Source organism: Microcaecilia unicolor, chromosome 9, assembly GCF_901765095.1.
Source record: "Microcaecilia unicolor chromosome 9, aMicUni1.1, whole genome shotgun sequence".
NCBI classification, from domain to species: Eukaryota; Metazoa; Chordata; class Amphibia; order Gymnophiona; family Siphonopidae; genus Microcaecilia; species Microcaecilia unicolor.
Genome location: NC_044039.1, coordinates 23,336,977 through 23,347,257, shown reverse-complemented (window position 1 = coordinate 23,347,257; position 10,281 = coordinate 23,336,977). Strand labels below are relative to the sequence as shown.

Below are 10,281 nucleotides of genomic sequence, written 5' to 3'. Positions count from 1 at the left end.
ACATTCATCAAGGAAACAAAAAAAAAATGTATTAGAAAACATAACAACCTTTATTTCAACATGTCAGCAATGCATTTTGAGGGATGTTGCATTATTGGAGCAAAAAAAGTCTCGGGTTTATTATAAAACTTAGCAAAGAGGAATATTAATACATTATCTAAAAACATGTGGACAGTCATAAAGCCGGCTGATAAAGGGGGAGGAGTGGTGATTCTAAATACAAGTGAATATATCGAAGAGATTGAGAGACAGCTGAATGATTGCAATTATTATCACAGACACAGGCTTGACCTTGGCCCCACAGATCGGCTATTAACAGAGATTAAGACCATAGTAGGCACTGGCTATTCTGTAGGTATTTTTGACCAGTCGGGAAACGGAATTTCTGATTAATACCAACCGCACAGTTTCAACTCTACATATACGTAAGGCCTTGGCGAATCCACCTGGAAGACTAATCATTTCTGAAAACAGCTCAGTTTTGGAACCGTTTTCTGATTTCGTAAACACCTTTCTGAGGCCTTTTGTTCCAGCTACTCCCTCGTAGGCGAGAGATTCCATGAACGTGATTAACTTCTTGGCTTTCTTTGAGGGCGATGTCGGTAATTTGATTTTCTTTGATATTGTTACTCTGTGTTCTACCTTCTTTTTGAACTCTTCCTGTCCCGTCTAGGAATGGAGTTCTTTTCTATTAAATTTTCTTTTTTTTTTTTTCTTACGAAAGGCAGCATAGCAAGTTCTAAATGAACCATAAACTCTGGTAAGACTTTCCCTTCCCTGCTTGCTCTTATGTGTTCAGATAATTGTAGTCTACTGCTACCCGTGTTTCCCCGAAAATAAGACACAGTCTTATATTAATTCTTGCCCCCAAAATGCGCTAGGTCTTATTTTCAGGGGCTGTCTTATTTTTCGAGGAAACATCGGGGTTGGCCCGCCCGCCCTCCGTCGCTCCCGGAACTAACCTTAAACGCCTCCTTTCACCTTCGCAGCAAGCAGCAGCAGGGCAGGCCACTCCTTCCTTCCGTGTCCCGCCCTCGCCTGACGTAACGTCCGCGAGGGCGGGGCACGGAAGGAGAGGTCTGCCCTGCTGCTTGCTGCGAAGGTGAAAGGAGGCGTTTAAGGTTAGTTCCGGGAGCGATGGAGGGTGGGTGGAGGGGGGGCCCGGCGACCTCAGGTGGGGGGGGGGGGGGGGGGCGGCTCGGGGGCGGCCTTGTCCGGCTCTCGGCGGCCCTGCTTTCAAACAAAAATTTGCTAGGTCTTACTTTCGGGGGAGGCCTTATATCTACCAATTCAGGAAAACCTCTACTAGGTCTTATTTTCGGGGGATGTCTTACTTTCGGGGAAACAGGGTATTTACTCCTTTGGGCATAGCCAGACCTCGACGGGAGGGGGCATATTTTGGCCTGCCTCCCTACTGCCGCCCTCCCGTCGCCACATCTGCCCCCCCCCCCCCGCTGGAAGGTACCACCTCTGCCTCCCCGCCGCTGCTCTCCCCCCCCACCGCTGGAAGGTACCTTGGCTGGTAGGGGTCCCCAACCCCCACCAGCTAAAGTGTTTGTCCCGTGCTGGTCTTACATTGCTGGCGCCCTGTCCTGCTTTCAGCGTCGTGCACGCTCGTTTTAATGAAACAGCATGCGCAAGATTAACTACGGGGATAGGTGGGGGTCTGGGTGGGTACGAGTTAGATTCCATTGGGGATAGGCGGGAATAGGTGAAATTTCTGTCCCCATGCGGTTCTCTAAAACACACACAAAAGCCACTAATCCAAAGACTCAAAAACTATTTAAGTTCTTTCATATTTTTATTTAAATCTATACTTTTAACGCAAGAGGGAATATAATGTTATTACCTGGTAGACATAATTGACCAAGACTGTTGATCTATAGGCACCAAAGGTAATGCAACTGTGACAAAAGAGCCCGATACACCACTGGCTTTTACTTCCTACACAGCATAATTGTTCTAATCAACACACGGCTAATATGACAATCATTAAGAAAATATGGGGATTTGAGAAAAAACAAAGGCTTCTTAATTTAAAACAAAACCACATATAGAACTGTTTACTAAAGTGCAGTAACATTTTGCAGTTACCATGCATTAACTGCCAAATTTACTGTGTGGTAACTGCAGAACCTCTATGTCCCAAGGTCAGGAAGGATCCCAGCAGTTTCCCAGTCACATAATGCAGCTAAATATTTTTTAATGCATGTTAATTGCACCGCAGATAATGCACTGCAGTTAACACCACCCAAATTAGGTGTAGCTAACTGAGTCACATTATCTTCTGCATTAACAGTTAACACGCAGTAATCACCTTGTGTTTATGGTAAGCCCCAGTCCTTGTTCATTCTCCATCTTGCTCTGCGTTAGCTGTTAACACATGGAACCTTTAGAATTCCACCCGCATTAACTGTTCATATATAACAGCTAGAACAGCCTAGTAAATAGGGCCTGTAATAAATAAGAAAAAATAATCAGTAATGCTGACGGGGGAATTCAAAGGATATTCTGTTTGGTACAACCTTATAATCTTTTGTAGTTGTCCTCTACATATAATGAGGTGAAATAGGAAGCCCCGTGGAAGAAAGCAGGGTAGACTGGGCAGGTACCAGTTTGAATGCACCTTTTGGCATTCCCACCTGTATCTGTTTCCGCAGCCAGCTTCAGGATCTGAACTCAGGTCTCTTGCTACCCTTTACGGATAAGCAGCCACTGCTTATAGATACAGAGATTTACAACTCCTTGTCACCCATATGACCAGCCTCATCTTTACCCTCCTCCACGTGATTTTCATTGCCTTGCACCTCCTCCTCCTCCTCCTCCTCGGAATCCCCAAAAGTCTGTTCCTTCATGGAAGTGAATGTGAGGTACCTTGCAGCAACCTCTGCGGCCAGCTCAGAGCTGAAGCTGAAGTCTGAGGAGAGTTGAAGTCGCACAAGCCTGTCTTTGATGGAAGACTGCAATGCCCCTCCGAGGACAGCTTTGGGGATCTTTGCTCTATCTCCACCAGCCTGCTCAGAGTTCTCCTCACTCTCAAGCTGGTGATATGTGCTTTCCTCATCCTTTGGAGAAACCCTACGATCAGCAGAAACATCTGCATTTCCAGCTCCTGTAGTGTCCTCAGATTCATACTCAGTCCTCAGTCTCTGACTGGCTGTGTCTTGGGTCTTCTCTTGAAGGGCACCGTGAACGTCCTTAGGCTCTGTGCTTTCTGCACTAATATCTGTAGGTGGCTTTAGGCTGCCTTCCAATTCTGCAGGAGACAATGGCTTCATCACAGCTAGAAAAAACAAAACAAAACATTATGAGCTGGTAAAGGCGGTTAGCTTAGCAGGGTTTAAAAAAAAGGTCTGGCCAGCTTACTAAAGGAAAAGTCCATAGACCATTATTAAATTGACTTGGGGAAAATCCACTGCTATTTCTGGGATAAGCAGCAGCATAAAGTGTATTGAACTTTTCGGGATCTTGTCAGGTATTTGTGACCTGGACTGGCCACTGTTGGAAACAGGATGCTGGGCTTGATGGACTTATAAATCTGTAATTCAACAGCGCTGAGATTCCATGAGAGTTTTCAATATCTGACAGCTGCAATTCACACCAGCGACAAAATCTATATAAAAGGAAAATCCATACCTTTTTTTTTTTCACATTTTCAACAAAGTTCTTTGTGAAGTAAAAACGAGATTACACCGGAGTTCAGAAGGCAGAAGACACACTAGTTCTCCCTGTCTCTAAACGGGATTAGGGAAAGAGATACCTTAGCAAGAGCTGATCATTATAGTACTGGCCACAAGACTAACGTGGGATCGTCTGGCACATGCTAAAGCTTATCTAGGATTTAAGGGGCCCTTTCACTAAAGAGCGATAAGCTCTAATGTCCGTTTAGAGCGGGAAAAACAGGCTACAATTTGAGCCCAGGCCCACCCTCCCAGCGCAAACACAACTGCAGCAGCAGCCCAGCTGCCTAGCGTGACGGCAGAGAGACAGCACCCGACATGCGGCGCTGATCTCAGGCTCAGTCCGATTCCGTCCTCAGGCCCGCCCACCACCCAAGCGCGCACACACACACCGCATGCGGCAGAGCCTAGCGCCCTGGCGTACATCGCGGGCACTCGCGCTCAGGGCAGGCTCAGAAGAGATCATCAGCCCACGCCCACCTACCTTCGGGCTTAAAGGCGGCGCGTCGGTGGCGTCGTTGTTGGTCGCACTGCATTCGCGGTAGCGGTATGACCTGTCCCGTACGTGGCTGTGCGCGGGGGCGTGCCTCAGCCTCGCTTTCGCTCGGCTCCGCTCGCTAGACGCGGCATCTGAGGGAGGGCAGGGTAAGGCTAAAGCTGCACATGGCCACATGCACGTAGGAAGGGTTCAGCCTGGCCCTGCTCTCCCTGGCCTGGAAACGTGGAAACAGAAGAAAGGTCTGGTCGAAGTCGAGTTCCTGTCTCCCGGCCCCAGGTAACTTACTGCCAAGCAGCAGCTGCCAGCCTAGCCCAGCCCAGCAGCAGGTAATAACATGCTTTTTGGGTTTTTTAACATTATCATGGTAATTTGTTTTTAAAATTAAGCTAGCTGGGGCCTGGTGGGCACTATTAATTTATTGTTGTGGAATTTCTGGGTGGGGTAAGCACTTCACTGCCTAGGGAAAAAAAATGTATATATTTAATGATTAAAATATACCTTTTTTTGCCCTGCAGTGAAGAGCCCATCCCCACCCAGAAGCCCACCTATATATATATAGTGCCCGCCCATATTAGCTCTGGGCCCAGCCAAAATGTCAGGTCTGGCTACGCCACTGGGCTACGACAAAACGTGTTAAAGAGTTCGGTGGTATTTTGTACGCTAACTCGTCTGCTAGCTACTTTTTTTGTAAATATTTTATGGAGGGGGCATGCCATAGGTGGAGAATACATAGTAGATGACGGCAGAAAAAGACCTGCATGGTCCATCCAGTCTGCCCAACAAGTTAAATTCATATGTGTACACTTACCTTGATTTGTACCTGCCTTTTTCAGGGCACAGACCGTACAAGTCTGCCCAGCAGTATTTCCCGCCTCCCAACCACCAGTCCCGCCTCCTATCACCGGCTCTGGCACAGACCGTATAAGTCTGCCCTCCACTATCCTTGCCTCCCAACCACCAACCCCTCTTCCCCCCACCTGCTCGCCACCCAATTTCGGCTAAGCTTCTGAGGATCCATTCCTTCTGCACAGGATTCCTTTATGTGAGAATGGGGTGTGTGAAAGTGTTAACCAGTTAGCATGTTTGCATTAGCGCTCGCTAATTAGCTAATGCAGAGTTAATGCAGGAACACTAACTGCAGGGGTGTAGCTATGTGGGGCCACGGGGGCATGGGCCCCTGTAGATTTGGCTCTGGCCCCCCCGCCAACACCTTCGACCTCCCCCTCCCGCCGCCAACCCTCCCCTGCCGCCGTTGGGTACCTAATCCTCTTCTCCGGCGCGGCCGCGTTGCTGATCTGCAAGGGCAGGCTTCTGTACGTGCAGGATGTCAGACTAACAGAAGCCTGCCCTTGCAGATCAGCAACGTGGCTGTGCCAGAGAAGATGACTTGGGGACCCCCGCCAGCAAAGGTACCGACGGGGGGGGGGGGGGGTTTGGCGGCGGCGGGAAGAGGAGGTTGTAAGGGTTAGCGCCAAGGGGGGGGGGGGGGGTGTCAAAGGTGGTGGTGGCGCCGGGGGGAGGCTAAAATGTGCCCCCTCAACTCAGGCTCTGGACCCTCCTCCCGCCGAAGTCTGGCTATGCCCCAGACTTACTGCCTCCTAAATACACACTTGCAAAGATAATGTGCACACATACATCACAACTCTGTCCCTGCTCTGAGAAAGGTGTAAATGTGCTTACTTTTTATGCATGTATGTAAAAGTGTCCACTTCCGTTTCATGCTCCTACCCGCCCTGCAATCCTCTCCTTTGTCAACAGGCAGTATGTGGGGAGAAACAGGAGGAGAGGAGGTGGGGGCAGCTGCTGCCCAACTTGCAGCTGCCTCTGATACCAGGAACTAAGGCTGGTGGAGGAGGAGGAAAGAGACAGTCCAAATCACAAATTAGGGAGCCCAAGAGGGGGCATAATCGAGCGGGGCGCCCAAGTTTTCCTGAGGGCGTACTCGCGAAGGGGTGAGGAAACCCGTATTATTGAAACAAGATGGGCGTCCATCTTTCGTTTCGATAATACGGTCGGGGACGCCCAAATCTCAACATTTAGGTCGACCTTAGAGATGGTCGTCCCGGTTTTCAGCGATAATGGAAACTGAGGACGCCCATCTCAGAAACGACCAAATCCAAGCCATTTGGTCATGGGAGAAGCCAGCAGTCATAGTGCACTGGTCCCCCTCTCATGCCAGGACACCAACCGGGCACCCTAGGGGGCACTGCAGTGGATTTCAGAAATTGCTCCCAGGTGCACAGCTCCCTTACCTTGGGTGCTGAGCCCCCCAAACCCCCTTCCCCCTCAACTGTACAACACTACCATAGCCCTAAGGGGTGAAGGGGGGCACCTAGATGTGGGTACAGTGGGTTTGTGGTGGGTTTTGGAGGGTTCACATTTACCACCACAAGTCTAACAGGTAGGGGGGGATGGGCCTGGGTCCACCTGCCTGAAGTGCACTGCAGTACTCACTAAAACTGCTCCAGGGACCTGCATACTGCTGTGATGGAGCTGGGTATGACATTTAAGGCTGGCAAAAAATATTAAAAAAAAATGTTTTTTTAGGGTGGGAGGGCGTTAGTGACCACTGGGGGAGAAAGGGGAGGACATCCCCGATTCCCTCCGGTGGTCATCTGGTCAGTTTGGGCACCTTTTTGAGGCTTGGTCACAAGAAAAAGTGGACCAAGTAAAGTCGGCCAAGTGCTCGTCAGGGACGCCCTTCTTTTTTCCATTATTGGCCGAGGACGCCCATGTGTTAAGCACACCCCAGTCCCGCCTTCGCTATGCTTCCGACACGCCCCCGTGAACTTTGGTCGTGCACGCGAAGGAAAGCAGTTGAGGATGCCCAAAATCGGCTTTCGATTATGCCGATTTGGGCGACCCTGGGAGAGGATGCCCATCTTGCGATTTGTGTCGAAAGATGGGTGCCCTCTCTTTCGAAAATAAGCCTGTAAGTGATTTATTTGATGGGGGGTGGGGGGGTGGGGGGTTAAGGGGAGAAATGCCTTCAGGTATGAAGGGAAAATGGGGGAAGTGGGGAGGAGAAAATGACTCTTCTTCCTTCTTCTAGTCCCTGTCCTCCTGTCCCTGTATGTTGAAGGAAGGGGGAGGGAATGGTGCAGCATACAGGGAGCTCCTAAGAACAATCCTGTGGGAATTCCCCCCCTCCGCAGACTACGCAGAATACTGCCTTTCCTGTGCAGAATTCTGTGCAGTCTGCCTTTGCAGGCACAGTGGAACAGATACTGGCAGCAGGAAAATGACTCGGTGACCCCTCCACACTCATTGGTCCAGAGAAGGAGCTGCACAGTCACAGAGCAGGCTGCTTCCCCCTCTGCTGCCTCGGTTCCTGGTGGCTCCTTTAAGCCGTACGGAGGTCTGCGCCGCTCAAAGAAGCAGAAAGCAGCCCAACCTGTGGCTCTGCAGCTTCTCCTCCTCCTCCATCGCTGGACCGGTGAGTGTGCATTGGGGGGGGGGGAGCTCTGGAAAAACGTGGAGTGTGGTTGCAGGGAGGGGGGCTGGAAACAAAGATAGATGTGTGGGGGGGGGGGGGGCCCTGGAGAAAAGGTGGCTGGAGTGTTTGTGTGCAAGGGGGAACTGAAAAAGCTGGATGGAATATGGGGGGGGGGGGGGGGGAGCTGGAAAAGGTATATGGAGTGTGGATGCAGGGAGAGGGACTGAAAAAAGATGGGATGGAGTATGAGGGGCTGGAAAAAGGTGGATGAGGTATGTGTGTGTGCCATGGGAATGGGGTAGAGGTCTGCATGAAAATGAATTATAAACTGGTGGGGTGGGGGTGGGGGGTGGGTATGTCACGCCTGAGGGAGATGCCAGCCCTTATAATAGGGGAATTGTGCACAAAAAAATTACAATTAATGTGTGTAGAATTTTGCAGAATTTTCAATTTTTTGTGCAGAATTCCCCCTGGAGCGGCAGCTTCAAAATTTAGCACTGGATGCAACTTCCTAGGCTGAATGGGGGTAAATAAGCCTCTGTCCACCCTAACCATGGTGGTGGCAGCAGCAGCAGCAGGACAGAGGTACCTATATTGACACATATTCCCTTGTTCACAATGCAGTTTATAAATCTAGTTTAGAAGGACTGGGAAGTAATGTATTACCTATGGTCTGTTGTCATATGAACAAGTTTAGAAGTTCTCAGAATTTACAGTACTTTTCAAAGCTGGATTGGGAGGGTCTCAAGAAGTTTAATTGAACCAGTAAGGCTGTATCCCTAAATAGGGAAGGGGACTTGATATACTGTCTTTCTGTGTTTTTTTGCAACTACATTCAAAGCGGTTTACATAGTTTACACAGGTACTTATTTGTACCTGGGGCAATGGAGGGTTAAGTGACTTGCCCAGAGTCACAAGGAGCTGCAGTGGGAATCGAACCCAGGTCCCCAGGAACAAAGTCCACTGTACTAACCACTAGGCTACTCCTCCACTCATTCCACCAATAAGAGCCAACCTCATCAGTGATGTCACAATGGCTTGATTGCCCGATACTTGGCTCACTTCTGATATTGTGATGTCATAAGGGAAAGAGGGAAAGGGAAATGGGACTTGATATACCGCCTTTCTGAGGTTTTTGCAACTACATTCAAAGTGGTTTACATAGATTCAGGTACTTATTTTGTACCAGGGGCAATGGAGGGTTAAGTGACTTGCCCAGAGTCACAAGGAGCTGCAGTGGGAATCGAACCCAGGTCCCCAGGATCAAAGTCCGCTGCACTAACCACTAGGCTACTCCTCCACTCCAAGAATATGTGAACACCCATGGGGCCTTAAGAAACAGACACACACTGATGCTTACCATGCTCACTAAACAGCAGCTGTTTCCACTTCTGTCGCTCCTCCTCAGAGGCCTTAAATCCCAACACAGACTTCAGCTCCTGCAGCACCCTTTTGGACTCCTCCCGCTCCCGTTTCTGCCTCTCTTTATCCTCTTGTGACCAGAAGTAAAACTCATCCTTTCTGAACTCCTGCTCAAGGTCTATGTCTTCCACACAGGCTTCCAGTTCCTGAAAAGTAAATCTACATCATTGTCATGTTAACTGGCGTTACTTTGACTCAGGGGCGTAGCTACGTGGGGCCACGGGGACATGGGCCCCCACAGATTATGCCATGGCCCCCTCTAGATCTGACCCCCCCCCCCGCGCCCCCACCGCCGCATCAGGTACCTTGTTTGCTGGCGGGGGTCCCCAAACCCCGCCAGCAGAAGAGTCTTCTTCAGCGCCGGTCGACTCCGGCGCCTTTGTTGTGTGATCATCTGTTTCTGATGCCTTATGTCCTGCACTGTGCATGTAGCCCAATGCAGGACGTAAGGCGTTAGAAACAGATCACACAACGAAGGCGCCGGAGTCGACAGGCGCTGAAGAAGACTCTTCGGCTGGCGGGGATTGGGGACCCCGCCAGCAAACAAGGTACCTGATGCGGCGGCGTGGCGGGGTGCTGCGGGGGGGGGGGGGTCGGCGGCCGGGGGAGGCAGCTAAACAGTGCCCCCACCTCGGGTGCTGGCCCCCTCCCATCGAGGTCTGGCTACGCCCCTGCTTTGACTACCCACTCGGGGTTAACGTCGGGGTCACTAATCCAACTCCACCTGTACCTGCGCACGTGTCTTTACACTGGCAACCATCAGCCCGCCAACAGGAGTCCCTCTTGCCTCTCAACAAATACCCCACCCTGAGAGCTATTCCCTGGGAATTTCTAGGGATACTGGGAGCCCCACATAACTCAACAGTAAAATAGTTCCTAGAAATCCACCTACAGACCAATTACAAAATGAAAACACTAGGATCACTGACCAGTTTATTAACAGAATTCTGCAAACATGGATTCATATAGATGTCACTAACTAGACAGCTTCACTATACGGGGTGAGGTTCAGGAGCGCTTGTTTTTACTAGGACATGCAGAGTTGGGAACAGAGCCCTGATACATATCTGCTTTCTCTACACTCCCAAGGCAAGGCTGAAGGGACTGGTCTTCTAGAGCTGGTCCTGGAGAACCAATAACAGCCCTGGACATTAGCTTTCTGACCAATCACAATATAGAATGTTGCTACCTTACAGCTCCCAGGAGACACAAGGAAACAGGCTGTCTAAGCTTCACTCTGAGTT

General features: G+C 50.1%; 1 protein-coding gene across 1 annotated transcript; it reads right to left on the bottom strand.

The window, feature by feature from the left end:
- Positions 1-1,563: 1,563 nt before the first annotated feature.
- On the bottom strand, positions 1,564-9,201 carry LOC115478083 (vezatin-like). Its single transcript, XM_030215318.1, has 2 exons — positions 8,976-9,201; positions 1,564-3,283 (listed from the first exon to the last, which is right to left on the bottom strand). Exon 2 carries the CDS (start codon positions 3,276-3,278, stop codon positions 2,736-2,738), a length of 543 nt encoding a protein of 180 aa, XP_030071178.1. The 5' UTR covers positions 3,279-3,283; positions 8,976-9,201; the 3' UTR covers positions 1,564-2,735.
- Between the last annotated feature and the right edge of the window lie 1,080 nt (positions 9,202-10,281).

What these genes read in the sequence shown, in the direction of transcription:
- LOC115478083 (XM_030215318.1), bottom strand. Translation starts at nt 3,278, where the DNA reads ATGAAGCCATTGTCTCCTGCAGAATTGGAAGGCAGCCTAAAGCCACCT.